The 16,657-nt window shown below is 41.7% G+C and overlaps 4 protein-coding genes across 5 annotated transcripts; 2 read left to right on the plus strand and 2 right to left on the minus strand.

Annotated features, from left to right (window-relative positions):
* Nucleotides 1-414: 414 nt before the first annotated feature.
* Nucleotides 415-3,019, minus strand: LOC134196568 (uncharacterized). Of its 2 annotated transcripts, XM_062665736.1 has the most exons (3): nucleotides 2,780-3,019; nucleotides 1,197-1,858; nucleotides 415-1,136 (listed from the first exon to the last, which is right to left on the minus strand). In XM_062665736.1, the coding sequence occupies exons 2-3, from the start codon at nucleotides 1,206-1,208 to the stop codon at nucleotides 585-587; spliced, it is 564 nt and encodes a 187-aa protein (XP_062521720.1). In that variant the 5' UTR covers nucleotides 1,209-1,858; nucleotides 2,780-3,019; the 3' UTR covers nucleotides 415-584. The 2 variants fall into 2 exon arrangements, with proteins under 2 accessions (XP_062521720.1, XP_062521719.1); XM_062665735.1 differs by lacking the exon at nucleotides 2,780-3,019 and having other exon boundaries at nucleotides 1,197-2,547.
* A 5,248-nt stretch (nucleotides 3,020-8,267) lies between these two features.
* Nucleotides 8,268-11,460, plus strand: LOC134196343 (uncharacterized). The gene is made up of 5 exons (XM_062665445.1): nucleotides 8,268-8,366; nucleotides 8,631-8,688; nucleotides 8,769-8,929; nucleotides 10,228-10,281; nucleotides 10,361-11,460. Exons 1-5 carry the CDS (start codon nucleotides 8,268-8,270, stop codon nucleotides 11,453-11,455), a joined length of 1,467 nt encoding a protein of 488 aa, XP_062521429.1. The 3' UTR covers nucleotides 11,456-11,460.
* A 22-nt stretch (nucleotides 11,461-11,482) lies between these two features.
* LOC134196344 (uncharacterized) lies at nucleotides 11,483-12,955 on the minus strand. Its single transcript, XM_062665446.1, has 2 exons — nucleotides 12,283-12,955; nucleotides 11,483-12,199 (listed from the first exon to the last, which is right to left on the minus strand). The coding sequence occupies exons 1-2, from the start codon at nucleotides 12,292-12,294 to the stop codon at nucleotides 11,666-11,668; spliced, it is 546 nt and encodes a 181-aa protein (XP_062521430.1). The 5' UTR covers nucleotides 12,295-12,955; the 3' UTR covers nucleotides 11,483-11,665.
* Nucleotides 12,956-12,985: 30 nt separating this feature from the next.
* Nucleotides 12,986-15,046, plus strand: LOC134196342 (uncharacterized). Its single transcript, XM_062665444.1, has 7 exons — nucleotides 12,986-13,120; nucleotides 13,209-13,260; nucleotides 13,342-13,514; nucleotides 13,579-13,635; nucleotides 13,712-13,790; nucleotides 13,865-14,320; nucleotides 14,385-15,046. The coding sequence occupies exons 1-7, from the start codon at nucleotides 13,001-13,003 to the stop codon at nucleotides 14,909-14,911; spliced, it is 1,464 nt and encodes a 487-aa protein (XP_062521428.1). The 5' UTR covers nucleotides 12,986-13,000; the 3' UTR covers nucleotides 14,912-15,046.
* Nucleotides 15,047-16,657: the final 1,611 nt, after the last annotated feature.

Below are 16,657 nucleotides of genomic sequence, written 5' to 3' on the forward strand. Positions count from 1 at the left end.
GTCTATTGTGATCATTGATTGGCGCTACACGGGTCTGGGAGGTCGAGGCTACATCACGTCCCACTACAGTACTGCAATGCAAAAAATGAAGCGGATGAGGGGAAAACAAGAAGACAACTTGTGCAAGCCACCAAAATACAAAAGTAACGTTCTGTGACTACTCGCATGTAACTCGATATACTTCCGAGACGACCACGGTACATGTCCGGTAGTGTTCTGGGGACGCGAGGAACAGTACCGTACCTAGATATTAGGATATCTACTGCATATGACTCTCATTTAACACGGTATCGTACTTTTTACTCGTCCTTTCTGTGTCAGTTGCTGCCAAATATTTGAGAAACACGAGATTAGCAAAGTAACAACATGTGACACGTGCATCTGGTGCATAAATTGCACAACGTGAAATTTGTCTGCATTCTATAATACATATTTCTCATTAAAAAAACCTTTGACGTAAAATAGAAACAGTACATTCATCTAGCTACTACAACACCCAATCATTCTAAACTACTTGACAGAGTTACTCCGGTTTCTAATCCTCACTAAAAAGATTTCCCCTCTTCAATTCAGATTGAATACGGCTATAGCACACACACATACCCAACTACAGCCGTCACCGTCTCGAGCCTGTACCTGTGCTGTCCCACGTTCGAGTCACACCCGAGGTCATACATAACCTTCAGCTCGTGATTAATCGGTTCACACAAACCTCCAACCTCCTTCGCTTTACACGCAGTATCGTTCGTTAGGATTGCATTCCAGTAAGTCGACGGAATTTGTCTTGAGTTTGCAGAGCAGACGACTTCATACTCACAAAGAGACTTGTACCCTCTATTGATGTTGAACTTGGTCGACAGCATGTATGATACTTCACCCACTTTACATGTTTCTTTAGATCGTGAATGAGGAGCCGGACCAGCCAATCCGAAGTAGAATGAATTACAATCGTAGGTATGATTTAGCGGACACGAATCGTCACTACGATCCAAATAGCATCCATCTTCCTGCAACCACTGAGGTCTGTGGCATTGTCGCTTAGTAGGAATGGCACCATGCCTAGAGACACGCCGGAAATATGCGAAGCTCGCCTGATTGGTAAGTAGCACAGACGCACAAGCTAATATGCTCAAAATCTATAGCACACAGCTGCAGTTAAGCTTCAAAACTAATCACCACTGCCATTAGCTATGAACCTTGACAGTCATCTTCTGCTCGACTAAAATCACACTTGAAGTAAACTGATTCGAAGCTTGTAGATTTGCCAGATGGAATGGCTGTTGCTGCTACCCATTTTTATACGCCATGGACGGTCCCCTCATATTCCCGGCCCACCTTCTCCAATTTCCGAAATTTTCAGTTTGTTGTAATAGTTTTACTCGAATCACCTTATCTGGTGTGAAATGCTGACTAAACGTCCAGAATGGTCTATTTTACCCGAACACCACGTTCTATTTCAATCGTTAATCTATCAAAAATAGGGACAAAAATAATCTCCAGTTCATATATGGTAGAGAGCTAGAACTGATGTATAATATTGAGTTTATATATATGGCAAGCAGGTAAAACTGAAGCATTGTGTATCTCTTGTTTTCCACATCATTGTTTCCAAAAAAAGTCCATTAACACATGACGCTTCAGCCAAAAGTCATTTTCATAGAGACGACAGAGATAAAGTCTACCGTGTGTCTGTATGAGGTTCACTTGCAGTATCACTGTATAGTGAACTTTGAGTCATATTTTAGAACACTTGTCTTGAAAACGAACTGGAACGCTTCCAGGGCAGTCCAATTAGCTGAATCTTTCTTCATGCGGTACACTGCTGGTTTCCTTTCTGTTTCGCAAATCTTCCTTTATTCTATAATTGCATCAGATCTTTATAGGTGACTGTCAAAGTGAATGCTGTCTGTACGATCACTGCAAATAGTCTGGGTTTACAATTTTACAAGTACATAGCAATCAACAAATATGGCTGACTAGACAGTACAACAAAAGGTTTGTGACAGATGTAGAGCACACCTGGCACTTGTCCAGTGGCTAGCAGATTGTAAACTGCATGTTGTTAAACTAATCTGCAAGAAGGGCTGTGGCTTGATCGTCCTAACTTTGCACTCAATTTGTTGCTACACAAGAACTGTAACGCATAAGTCACCGAGGCTTTCCAGATTTACTAGAGTAAGTAACAATAAGGTACCATAGAGGTACTGTAGGGTTACCTTGGTTGATTAAGTTAGTTTGCATGGATACCAATTAATTTAATACAATGGTAGAGTTTATGCCACAGTTCATTTGCGTAATTTGTCAGAATGACGCGAGCTGTTTACTCTATCGTTGACAAGCTACACCCAAATACATAGGCGTAGATACCATGGGAACAAAGGGGGCCACAACCCCAATAATTTTCCTGCCTCACTGCATTACTCTCAAATGCAATAAAGAATAATTCAAAACACCCAATGTCTGCACCATTTACAATTACTACAACTCTACTACCTAAGGTCCAATAGTATTCTTCAGTCGTGTAATGGTGGTGAAAAATTAACATACGAGGCTTGAGTTTAATATCGCTATTGTACACTCTTTCTCAATCCAACATTCCTAGAAAGACCTGTACTGGCCGCGTCCACAGATGGTGGACAGCACAATCAACTTAAACGAAACCTTGAAGGCCACGCCCCTATAGGTGTGGCCTTTGAGACAGACAAGTCTCCTAGATGTTAAGCCCCAGCAGCCGGAATCATCAATATTGTAGGTCTAGCTATGCCACTGCTTGACTTACATGATGGTTAGCTGCAACATATCCAAACTAACTATTAAATACATTCAAGTCGAGCGCTGTTGCTCTGTCTAGTTGTCTATATTAACGACTGCTTCTAAATTCACAAATCAAGATTTCACGAGGATATCAGAATATACCACAAACTTGTACAAACCACCAAGATAGCCGTGTACAGTGTACTGCACGGTAATTATGCCAATTTTCACGTGACAGTACATTCCGGAAAGCGTTGGTGTATCCCCATGAGATAGCACGCAAATTTAGGAAACGGCCATATATAGCAGTAGATACGTAGAGACGTGTTGCATCTACATAATTGCAATAATTAATTACGTGTTTCATAAGGTAATGTCTAACACCATACACCATAGTGCACAAGTCTCAGGAGTACTGACTGTTTGACTCATCTACGCGCTCAGAAACGAATGGAAAAACTCTGACTGTACGAGATGACGAAATTGTTGTTGATAAACAAACGCATGCAATTATCCTTCAACAAACGGAACTCACGTGTGACAGACAACTGGTCGCATTTGTGGTAAGATGAAGAAAGCAGCCGTTCACGTTTTCGTAGCTCTCGCTACTTACTTTGTTTTCCACTGTCATGGCAGTCAAATCGATATCATTAGCCAATGCGCTAGCAACTGTTCACATAGTAGGGTGAGTATGCCAAGAATGTACAAAGTAGCTTAATCGATATAAAATGACACTGCAACAGTGCTGCAGAATCTCTAGTCCATACACAAATGCATTCGAAGACTTGTTCGAATATGCACTTGCAATAGCTGTGATACCTACTAACTAACACTACTACTACTACTACTACAGTATGGTTTTCGTCACTACACTTGATACAAAATCAGCAGGAAAACATAAATATGATTGTTTGTGATCTACAGGAGAGCGACAATGTCTTCACCTATAGATGTACAACTCTTTGTGGTATGCATCTTCTTACTGTATTAATAATATTAATAATTTTTACCTACTGCGTTTCTGTGCCTTTTCAGCTTGCTCGTTCATTAACATGGTGAAAGTTGAACTAGATAAAACGAGTCATTCATGGAATGTGTCCGTGTCTTGGATATCTAAAAACATGACATTTCACCCATCTGTCTATCTTTGTCGACCAGGTCAACGTGTTGGTCAGAGCAAGTCGTGTGTTCCTGATGTCAAGGTAATTCCTAATCAACTCAATAGCACGGAAAGACCAGACACTCAGTACTATTGACAAACAAAATGAAATCGACACAATTTGACTATACTAGACTCTACACCTTGTGCTGAACAGAAAGAGAACAAACTATAAGGCTTGCCAGAACTTAAAGGGTATTCCAGTTGTAATAACAACATTTCAATAACATTATATTACAAGTAAGGGTTGACTTGGACAATACAAATTTCATTCAATACTCTTGATTGATAAACACTTCAAGAAATTCCCAATTTGTGGCATATCGTCTGTAATATCAAACACGATACCATACATGAAGCTACTCCTAACAAAGTTGGTCTTTTCATTATTGTTAAATTGTGTTTAGACAACGCTGTGTACTTTTGAATCAATACAGGCCAACTCTACCTACAACCTCTTTGTGAGTTGATGAGTATTGTTTATTGAACCTAGTTGAAATGAATAACACATAATATGCTTTTGACTTTCAGCTTCGACCTGTACCTAAATGCTGGGGGAGATCAAACAAAGTTCAAATAAAAACCAGTACAGGTCAGTCTTCATACAGTCTCTTATCAGTGACCCTGTCTCAAACTAAATAATATATCTAGTAGAGCTCTTATTACCAACAAAGCCATTTGTGCATATGGCAACCCTGGCAATCAAAGAAGATCCTAATAGCACAACAGTGACAGCTGATGAAAGAACGTTTGACAGTGACATAAGTTCTACCATTCATTCTCAAGCCTTGCACACCCAAGTGCCATCATCTGGTGTAACCACAGCCATAATCATCAGCACAAGTGTTGGTTTAGCTGCTATTCTTGTTGCTCTCTCAATAATTTCCTTCATGAAAAGAGATAAATCAGCAATCAAAAGACCACGACCACAACCATCCAGCAATGAACCACTAACTACTAGACTCAATACTTCCAAATTCTGGATTAGTCATGCTGTCAATGACTCCATCGAAAGAACACCAGTCGATCAAGTTGATGACCTACAAAATGCCTTAACAAGGGAAGGCTACCAATGTCTGTCATCATTGTCATGTGACATGGAGATACACCAAACAGGATTTCAAGCAATCCATAATCTGATGAACTCCGTTAGCAAGATAGTAGTATGCTGTGACAAAAGATATATCCAACATTGGCGTCATAACAGTCGCTGTAAAATGGGAGGTACTGACAGCAAAAATCAACCTGAAGATGCAGCACTTCTACATGAACACATCAATATTAAAACTCAAGTGTCCAAAAGTGCCTACAAACGACTGGTCGTAGTTCTTTTAGGAGATGCCAACTGGAACTGCATTCCAGCCTGTTTGCAAGGTCTACCGGTACCATACTGCAGGTTTCCAGATGTAGACCATGGACATGGCACTCCCCACACCAATATTCACACCAAGCATGGAATATTACACAATTTTCCAGATCTCATCAAGCAACTCAAGGATGAAGATACTGAGCCTAGTCAGCCATCCTGCTCACATGATTCAACTCATACAACTACAAACAATGACCATAAAACTAGCAGAGATAATCTCTTGAGTGAAGCAAAATCTATTCCGGTATAGTTTCATAACCGGCAGTTAACTAAATTTTCAAGTACGTTGACAGTGACTACAAACAATCACAGACAGAAATGCAGAATGACTTGTAAAGCCGTGCAGCATAGCAATTCTTGTTGGATTCATACATTTTAGTAACACTTAACAAAGCAATCACTCAGTAAAGAAGTACACTTTTTGGCAAAGACACTTGTTCTGCTGCTATCTATGCATTTGTAATAGTGACAATGTATGCGCATACTTGCTACTACAGTAGCTTCTCTTAATTAATTAGTAAGTTAAGGTACACAATGCATACACTGTCTACTTTGATCCAGTTACTCTGTCTTCTAGCTTACTAAACCTAGGTGTGCTTACTGTACCTCTTAATTTCCACTAGGCTCCCAAACCAGCAAGTTCATAATAGATGCGAGAACGTACTACACCTACAACAGCAACATTTAGAATTTTTAGTAAAATTCACACTCAATACAATTTTGCAAAACACAAGTTCGCGTCTGGTTGCCTAATTAGTACAAGTTCATAGAGTAGGGCGTTAGCCCCATCAATTCCGGGTTTCGGGTTGTAGCTTTTAAGACCCATATATTAACAATGGCTACATGTACTCCCAAATATGGTTCTGTTGTGGGTGGTGTCTTCATGTTGTAAAATTTAAATTTTTAGTTCCGATTAGACTAAACACGATCTGAACAAGTAATGCACTGTATACTTGGTAGGAGCAAGCAAGTAGGATAGCGTTTTCGGTAAACTTGCAGCTGAAAAACCTTTCATTCCCCCCAAGTTAAATTGAAACGACGGCTAAACTTTCAAATAAATTTGCAATTATTAGCATGTTAATTCTGTTTGTTCAAATACAAGTTATCATGTACAATCTCATCTCAAAATATATCTCTATAACTGTTCTCGCACTCTATAGACTTAACTTAACTTTTAATTGCTCACACAGTGAACAGATGCCAAATACAAATTTCATGCTACAATTCTAAAAAGTAAATAATTTCTCTCTGTTACTTGACACAACATATTGTGACCAATTGACTTCTAGTGGGTGCAAGTGTAACCCTGAATCACACTTATAGTCTCCACCTTGTATCGTTTTTGACCAACATTTTCATCACAACCCTGACTGACAAGGAAAGGAATCGCAACCCTGACCGTTGAGCACTTATGTCTGAATGTTGTATTACATGTGCCACCCTCCAGCTTTTCGGCTTCCCAGTATGTCGAAGGAATCACATCACGTGTGTGTTTTTTGCAGACATATCGAAAAGCACAGGTTGTACTTTTATGGTCAGTTGATTGAAAACCACGTAAGATGTCGCCTTCTTTACAAACACTTGTCAATGCATTCATACTTTGGTCTCCAGGACCCTCCATAGCAACGTAAATAGAGTTACAGTCATATTGAGGATGAGTACGGCAAGAATCATTTCCTCCATTGGCTCGTAACTGATGAGCAGCTGCAGATAGCTTGCATTTTGGTTCTGTAAACCATCTGGGACGATAGCAACGTCTGTCTTCTAATCCACCGAAAGGTTGAAACGATTTTTGTGTCGAGCTCCTTTTGCGTGTTGCTGTAGGTTTAGCCATACAGATAGCCGAGAGCCAAAAAATTCCATAAACTAGTTGCCCATACAATTTCATCTACACGAGACAAAGAAACAATAGTATGTCGATCTTCGAACTTCAACAGATCAGCTATAAATGTTTACTTTATTACTCCTGTCGATCTCCAACGTTCAATCTAGGAATCTCTGACTTTGGACAACTCAACACCAACTGACCAACAACAGCATAGTCGATGCTGTTTTATAGCAGTTCATGTGTTCAGAAACCGCCAGCCTCCCCAGGAAAGTCTAGCCTACGCAGACACTGAAATTGCTTCACTGGCCAAGTTTAGAGGGATTTCCAATCACTGAGAATGAATTAACTAGAGACACAACTCAGCCCGCTCCTCCCCACTTGTAAACTCTTATTATGGTTTCCCCGTTCCGCTCCCCACCAACCGGAAGAACGACCTCGCGGTCGATCTACCATTGTTGCAAAGGTGTTTCTATCTACTTACCCAATGAAGGAAAGAAAGCAGGAAACGTCATCACCGTGCAATTCAGCGCACGTTTGGAACTCACGTCCTGTCGCGTGCCCAACCTCCTCAACCTCTAGACGCAGTAAGTAATCTTTCCCTGTTTCTTGCAACTCGTTTCTCGCGCTAGGTGGAAAGGCGAATGTCCGGTGTACGTTGCGTCTGCATTTGCACATCTCTCTTTACATACGGAACATCGTTCTGCTAACAATTGTTAGGAAGCTATTTGTGGAAGGTCGAGATGAAACTTGTTCTCATGGCACACATTCCGCTGTCTGCAACGCGTCAGATTTCAAATCCACGCCCACTTCGTTTGTTGAGCTGTGATGTCGTTGGGTGTGTTTGTATCTCGATGCATTCTAGCTAGTTTACACACACAAAAATAGTCAAGTCCAGAGGGTCGAGTCGATGCTGCACTATGAAGTACCCTATAGCTAATCCTCCACGTCACCTCATTTCGATCGCACGTTGATCGATCGAATCCACTGATCCAGTACAGATTCGCAAACTACGACACGGTGTTTCAATGAGCGTCCAAAAGAGCATATCCCTCTAGCTAGAGTAGACACCCGTGTTCGGCAATTGTGACTGTTTGCACAAGATCTCCGTCACTAATTTGATTTGTATCGTACACTACGGCACGTGAGTTCTCACGCAAATGGCACACGTTGCTGTCGTTGTAATTGCTTTGCTCTGTGCTGTTCGTACGAACGAAAGCTCAACTTTGGATTGTCTGGATACGTGTCATCGCTCTCCGGTACGTTGGTATACGTATTTGAGTGCTCATACATTTGTTGGGGGGCAGAGAAACTGTAGACATCACGTCGGGCTTACAACACACAGTCGAGGCAGAAATCCTAGTGTAGTTCTGTACGGTTTGACGACGAATGTGCCACGTATCTATATCATTACGAGATCGTTTTGTGCATGAACTCTAACAGGAAGTACCTGTACACTGTCCAGTAAATTACGTAGAGGTGGGACGTTCCTTGTACTTTCGCGGCTTCCATGTTGTTCACAGATCGAAGATCATCGATATCGATCGTTGGAATTCGTGTTCAATTGTTCTACCAACTGTCGTAAGGATTTTTACGCAATTGACCGTGTTAATTGTTTTCATCTCCGTGTTTTTTTTCGATTTCTCTTACATTGTGTGTAGCGTGCTCTGCTATCAACATTGTGCATGTGTCCTACGTTGAGGACGGTCCTACAACGGTAAACGTTTCGTGGACAAGAAATGAGTACGCCACAGACGATGAATCAGTGGTGGTGGAATTGGAAAACAAGACGTACGGAAAACGTTGTAGACCTCAAGATAAGGTATACGTGCACGTGCAGTACATTGTTGTACTAGCAACTGCTGTAATAACAGCGAAATCGACAACCTGACGTTAACCAACGTTTTTATCTGTCCTAGCTGTGAAAAAAGCATACAGGAAAGAATGTCCGGTGGTAACTATTTTTCCACTGGCACGTATAGAGTTCTAGACTCTTAGATTTGACCTATAGCCTATGAGACATCAATTTCAATTTCTAGGGTAAAGATTGTGCTGCTATGTCTTGTTTTGTATGCCAGATTTCCCAGGAAAGAAATAGTCTGCTGAAAGTTTTATCAATGAATAAAATGATCAATGGACGGAAGTCCGTGTTGCTGCTGATCGCCTAAACATTGAATGTTGTTTATCTACACACGAGTTCCAATGCTGTTTTGTCTGTACTTGTACAATGTGTAGCTCATGATTTATGATGGTATTGAGAGACACTTGTCTGCATGTCAGCAAATTCAAGGTATTATAGATAGTCTTTATTACTTCTCTGTATCTGAGAAACGTAGGGATGTTTCTGGAACTATAAACATCATTAGCTCCATCATTAGCTCCATCACATGGGCAAATGTTTGTTGTGGCTAGTTGCTCATTCCCTTTCCTGCATTGATTTTAAATTTCTGCATTCTAGCAAACAACTGAGAAAGAGAGAGAAAAGGTACTGCTGTATATGATATGACAGAAATGGGGTTGGAAGAAATACTGAAAGTCATAGCTAGGTTACATCATTTTACATGAGGGAATATAATATGTTGCTCTCTTACCAGGATGCAAGGTAACCATCAGTTTATGCCCACAACTCTTAGCAGTTTGAGTTGTGTGGACTCCAGTTGCAGTGGTACCTGTACAGTATGTGGCATAACTATGGGAAGACGGGGGACATAGGCCATCCCAAAATTTGTCTGATGCTGCACAGTACGTTCCTTTTGCTGGTTTTTCTATGTCAATGTTTGTCTTCTCTGTATTTGTGGCTTTGATCTGTACATCCAGGGTTTTCTTTATTAATCATGGGTGTTACTATAGCAGTGTGGCTTCTTCACATGCAGCTACAGTAGCTTGTGACATACATTTGAATAGTCAATCACCCATTTCATTTGAAGTGGAAATTCTACTAATCTACTCATTTCTGAAAGAAAGACTGACCTTAATTTTACCTATCACATTATTAGTTTCAAATGCAATGACTAAATTGTCAAGTGGTGCCCGCAGTTCTATTTGTAGTGAGTATATATAGCCAACATGTATCAATGGCATGAAGCTTAATATTTACTTGGTTTCGTGTTTGATTTGCAGCATACTTGGTGCGAGGTAACTGGCCAGTTTTATAATCAAGTGAGCCAACTGTGGGTAAGATTCTATTGCATCATAGTTTAGCAATAACAGTGGCTGTCTCTTTGCTTACACTTGTGGTACTACTTCTTTGCAGCTCGACGTCGATTGGCAAGATGAAAAGCAAAATCAAGAGTGCAATTTTTTGCATAAGCAAAAGCCAGTAACCATTGACACAAGAATAGTCCTTTCTTCAACTTCTCAGCCTTCTGTTCGATCAACAATCCCTTCACCATCTAGCACAGTGACACCGTCATCACTACTCTTAAACACTCGTTCACATGCAAGCAGCACCTTTTGGTCCACATTGTTCACATCATTTGAATCTGATGTTATGCATTCAGAAAGACAACCAACCACTCCTCAGAGTGCTAATGGACTCAATGTTATGATGTTGCCTTATGCAGTCCTGGGTGTATTAGGTGTGGTAGGTATGTTCATAATTATCTTCCTGATCATCAGATATCACCGCCACAAACTTGATTCATTGAAAGATGTCAAAGTCATGAAGGCTAACAGTACTCCGTCTTGTCAATATGGTCCAGTCTCGCCAGGGCTGAAAGAAACCTCAAGAGAAAACGACAAGGCAGATAATGTTATTCAGAAGCAGTTTGTTGCTTGGGTAGAGCCACCATGTAGAAAGGTTTGGCTCAGTTTCCCTACCCAGCAGGAATCAACCAGAAGAACAGTTCAGTGTTTGGCTGAGACATTAACTGATGCAGGAATAAGATGCTTATCTGCTCTTCAGTGCCATACTGACATTGCAATGAATACTTATGAAAGGGTCCACATACTGATGAAATCTACTGACTTAATATTATGTTGTTGCAATGAAGACTACAAGTCTCTGTGGATGAAAACTGAGAGCAGTTCACGTGATAAAGATCCAGACTCGGTTTTCTATCATGAATGTATTCACATCAACAAGGAACTCAAAACACAACAGTACAAGCATCTTGTTATTGTTCTGTTGCAAGGTGCATCTCCTGATTGTATTCCTGATTGTCTACAGGCAACACTACCCTACAGATTTCCTAATGAGAGGGGTCAATTTGACCTTATACATCGAATTCAAGGCTCTGAACCTAATTCACTACAAAAGGCTGCCCCCTTGCCAATTCGAGACAAGCCATGGAAGTCAAGTGATGATGATATATGTCATCTCGACAAAGTTAAAGAAAGTGAGCTATAGGGTTTTGGACAGTCAAGTCCAACTAGTGCCTATATAACATACAATGGAAATTGTGACAAATTGCTACAAGATAGTATATTGTTAGAAGCACTGAAGCAAATGAAGAGATCTAGATATGTCTGTAGAAACTGTAATAAAATATATGCATAAAATAAAAGATTTTTAGAGACTGATCAAGGAGCCAAACACTACGCTCTACTGTCTCTCGTCTCATTCAAAGTCATTTTGAGTAGATATACAGCATTTTTCAGGCCCTTCTCCAGAGTTTGAGCACTCAACCTTTCCTGTGGACAGCAACTGGTGCATCTTTTCTTTCCAACAGGTAGCATTGCGTTGCACCAAAGATTTCATACCAGAAAACCTCGTCAATCTGGTGTCGCGCTTGGTCAATCCTGAGATTTTTGCTTTGCACGCATAAGCGACGGTGACCCTCGTCGAATTCCAATTCCATTGGTAGCTATCTGTTGCGTTGAACTGCAGAAAAGATACAGACGACCAGACGGCCTGGCATATTCCGCCGATTTTGTTGCAAGCGTACTTGTTACTTAGGTTTGCTTTGTAGTAGAAACCGGGAATTGTCTGTCCAGGCTTGCCGAGGTACGCTTTGCACAGTCGGAATGGGCATAGCACATTCCAAACGCCCTCGCTGCCACGTGGGTAAGCCATTCCGTCTGGTTCTTCGCATGGTAAAGACGAAGGCAGTGTAACAACCAGATATAAAGATACAAAGACGATGATAAACTTCTGGAACAATTAATACAAACAGAATTGATGCTACGTTGGTCGATCACAATTATATATTATTTTATCGTTACAAACACACTTACAGCTGACATCATGTAATCAATGATCGTTGAGGTCCGCCAAACTTTCTAACAACTCATCAAAGCTGCGTACAGTGCGTCTATTTATACGGTATGTATGTGCTCCCCTTGCGAAATCAGACTGCCAAGCCCATGACCTGTTATTTTCTGGGAAACCAATGGGAGGGAGAAAAATCTGAAGTTCTATTGCTCCACAATTACTGTGCATCAAAATGTAAAGGTAAAACTACTGCATATGATCGTTTCACCAAACTGACCCTAAACTCCCAAAGAGAATAGACAAGACAAGATGTTAACATCCCGAGTAACCACCGCGTAACTTCCATCGATCTTGCCTTCCCAAGAAAGATCCCTGCTCGCCATTGCCGCAAAAATCACACAGAACCATAGACATCGAAGACGAGCCGCCGAATCGCCAGTGTCCCTCTACACACATTATATAATTATTATTACTAAGAGTATAGTGTAATACCAAAGAGCTTAACTTAAAAATGCGTATAGGTCAATCTGTCGTTGCTATATCATAGTCGCGTGTAGCCCGCTTGGAGCATTGGGCTAAGCGTCGATCTTGCTCACCGGAAATCATGCATTGCGCCATGATGGTGCAAAATTCAAAGGTGGCGTCTTCTTATCGCACAACGTCTTCCCATAACTCTTCTCGACAGGGGATGTCCGGGCGTCTCACGAAGAAGCTCACGTGCGCGAGTCGAACGCTCTCGGGATGTGGCCGGGGGGCCTCTCCACCATGATATCTTTAAATTCTATTCTTATTTCTATTTCAATTTTCCTTATCACAAGTGGAATGGCCATTTCGGCGATTAAAGACGCGTGCTGCAGAGAGGTAAGACAAGAAAGACTCAAAGAGCAGCCGTAGCGCTTAGGAAGGGCGTGTCCTAACAGTTTGACTTTGACCGTGTCTTCTGTTTTAGCGGAATCAAAATTCAGGGTCCAATATGACATATAGATGCACTAAACATCAAGGTTTGTCGGTATTATAAGTCTAATCGACTGTTAATCACGAGTGTTGCCTACCTAACCGTGTCTTCATCTACACGTGTACAGTCTGTTCGTTTGTCGACAAAGTAGTGATCGCGCACAATAAATCGAATGGAAACAGGGTGAATATCAGCGTGTACTGGACGATAAGCGGTTCGGTATTCGCCAGTTCTTACGAGCAAGCTCTCGTCAACATAGAACTTCCTCAACCGAAAGCTTCATATTACCAATGCAAAACAGTAAGAAAGCGCTCGGTTGACTTTGAAACACTGCTGTTCATGTAATCGTTAATCGACCGAACAGAACCAAAATTCATGTGTAGTAGTCGATGTACCCAAAAGAATGTACTACAAAATAGAAGTAAGCTAGTGTTCTTTCAAAGTTTGCACGCTCTTGCATGCACGGACGACCTCATATATACTGCTGCGTTCTGCAGGTAATCATGGCCGTGAGTGATTCAATCGAGCAATGCTCGGGCAACGGTTATCAAAGCCTGAACCTGTCTTCTCAAATCAGTAAAATCCTAGTTTGTGTACCACTGCAGCATATCGTACGTGTAGGACTTACTCGTTGCATGCATTCATTGTAGATGGAGATGTCGTACCAGCGGCTTGTAACCAGCTTGTTACGCCTTCATCTACTAGACAAGCTGCAGATACGTCTGCTAACAGAGTGATGGAAACGACGACGACGACTACAACAGTCGCCACACTATCTGCAAAGTTACAATCGCCTATGTCTAGCAGGGAACCAGTCAACAGTAAGACAACAGAAACAACAACAACAACAAAATTTGGCACTGAATTTCAGACATCAGTCCAAATATCGGTTTCTAGTGAAAAGAACGCAACCGGACTGCTCAACATAATCGTGCCATCTTCTTGTGTTGTACTAGTAATTGGGATCATCATCATCATGTTGTATACATTTCGCTCATCTTGGTATCACCTTCTGTGCTCAAAGTGTAAGCCCTGGCATAAGGTGTCCAACCTCTCAATGAAAGAAATTCAAGTAACTCCAAGAGACGAAGCAAAGAATGGGTCAAGTGAGTTGCATATCCATTGCTTGGTTGCTTGTGTAGTCTTGTATACTGTTGTATCGATCTGTAGTAGAATCTACTAGGGGTAGAAAACAATATCAGATGACGAATCCTCTCTCCGGAGACCGTTACGATGCTTACATATCACATCCATTCTATCCTGGCAAGAGCCATCCAACAATGGAACATATCATAAAAAAATTATGTGCTACAAAGATCGAGTGCAAGTCCGCTCTCACAATCCAGAGCACATGTCCAACCGAAAACCTCAACTCAGCTGTAGAATTCCTACAGCTGGCAAATTCAATACTCATATTCTGTGACGCAAAACAACATTTCAAGCAAGACTGGAACAAGGGATTGAAAAGGGGAATGGTGACTGGCTGTGAGAATGAGCTGTTTGGAGCAGAGATGGACGAAATAGAGCGAAGACTGAAAAACGGCCGCCTCCAGGATTTGGTCATTGTGAAAGAAGGTGAATCCGAGGATTCCATTCCAAGATCATTGCAGCAAGTACAGAGGTATAATAAAAACGATATTTGGGATATTGTGTTTGGCATCAGCACTGGACACAGTGACGAGCCCATAACTGTGTAATCACCTGACCACGTAATAATCATTTCCATATGCAATTAAATAGTTAGTAAATGTGGCGTAGACAGTGCACAAAAGATTTGGGTGTCAAATTAACATCAAATTGAAATAAAAGCTTCGTGCATTTTTATTAGAGAAGGCAGTACTCACCTTGTACAATGTATTTTCTGCGACAGCTTTAGTACCGTAGCTATAAAATGAACTCATGTCACACACATAAAATTCTACATGTTCCTACACACACATTAGTGCCAAATCTAGACCTACGCGTATACACCGTCATCTAAAGTGTGTGTATCCACACACATTATCTAACTGTTAAAAGAAGCACATACCTACACAGCTATACATGTTACTATAATTAATTCTAGCAGTCACAGTGACAGTGGTTCCTTTGGGGGCCTCACCAAATTACTACAGTTCAAATCCAAGAACTTGCCTTTTGCAGTAACACAAGCGATTTCACCTCTCAACTAGACAACTTCGTATCTGCACTCCGCATATGCTCTACCTACAGTAGTAGTAGACCGAGTCACGTGTTACACGTGACGCGTGTGCACTATGTACCTCCTGATTTAGTCGCGTGTCGAGCATTTTAACCACACACACACACACACACACACACACACACACACACACACACACACACACACACACACACACGCACGCACGCACGCACGCACGCACACACACACACACTCGCTCGCACGCACGCACTCGCACGCACGCACTCGCACGCACGCACGCACACGCACTCACACACACACACAATAAATGTCAAATGGCTAGGGAGCTGCCGTTACGGTAGACCCCCCAGCCAGATGGCTGGGTTCCTGTGCACTACGCAGGAGCTATGGGCAGTACTAAGCAATCTCCTGGAGCCTAGCCAGAAATACTCGCAGGAGCACCGACTGCGATGCCAACTGTGGTGTGGGCACCCGAAGTCCCCAGTGGCTGATGCACTTGGTCGCAGTCAGGGCTTTTGCCACCCCAGTCAATGACCAGGTACTCATTTATACTCCTGAGTCAAGAGAGGCAATTGTGTGTGAGTTTCTTGCCCAAGGAAATTATGCCATAGCTCGCCATCACGGTGACTTGAACCTGCAATCCTGCAAGATCCCGGATGTCGACTCTCTAACCAACTGGGCTACACACACACACACACACACACACACACACACACACACACACACACACACACACACACACACACACACACACACACACACACACACACACACACACACACACACACACACACACACTGCACACACGCCACAAGTTGCAACGACAGAACTGCAAGTCTTGTAGCTAGACTAGTCAACTCTTAAATAATTAATTACGTCGGATAGAGATGCTTCATTAATGCTGAAAATATTTATTGAAAACAACCAAATTTGTCTATTCTCATTTGTTTGCGTGTTTAGCTAAGTAAAAATGTAAAAACTAATCAAGCAGTCGAGCAATATGCTACTCTTTCTTGTCCCACTGGAACGCTATTTGTCTAGACTAGCTGTCTATTGCAAATATGATTTTCTTGACGTGCAACATCTTTCAGGCCCCTTTCCAGAGTTTGAACAATTAGCCTCTCCGTTGGACAGCAACTGGTGCAGCTTTTCTTTCCAGCAGGTAGCATTGCGTTGTACTAGGTCTTGCAGTCTATTCAATCGTGTCGATCTGGCACTGCGTTTCGTAAGTCGAGAGACTTTTGCTTTGCACACGTAAGACACACTAACACGGATTGTGCTC

This window comes from Corticium candelabrum, chromosome 21 (genome assembly GCF_963422355.1).
Source record: "Corticium candelabrum chromosome 21, ooCorCand1.1, whole genome shotgun sequence".
NCBI classification, from domain to species: domain Eukaryota; kingdom Metazoa; phylum Porifera; class Homoscleromorpha; order Homosclerophorida; family Plakinidae; genus Corticium; species Corticium candelabrum.

What these genes read in the sequence shown, in the direction of transcription:
- LOC134196343 (XM_062665445.1), top strand. Translation starts at nt 8,268, where the DNA reads ATGGCACACGTTGCTGTCGTTGTAATTGCTTTGCTCTGTGCTGTTCGT. An exon ending in ATACGTGTCATCGCTCTCCG is followed by an intron (nt 8,367 to 8,630) that starts GTACGTTGGTAT and finishes TGTTGTTCACAG; the next exon opens with ATCGAAGATCATCGATATCG. An exon ending in CAATTGTTCTACCAACTGTC is followed by an intron (nt 8,689 to 8,768) that starts GTAAGGATTTTT and finishes CATTGTGTGTAG; the next exon opens with CGTGCTCTGCTATCAACATT.
- LOC134196342 (XM_062665444.1), top strand. Translation starts at nt 13,001, where the DNA reads ATGTGGCCGGGGGGCCTCTCCACCATGATATCTTTAAATTCTATTCTT. An exon ending in CATATTACCAATGCAAAACA is followed by an intron (nt 13,515 to 13,578) that starts GTAAGAAAGCGC and finishes TCGACCGAACAG; the next exon opens with AACCAAAATTCATGTGTAGT. An exon ending in CGAAGCAAAGAATGGGTCAA is followed by an intron (nt 14,321 to 14,384) that starts GTGAGTTGCATA and finishes ATCGATCTGTAG; the next exon opens with TAGAATCTACTAGGGGTAGA.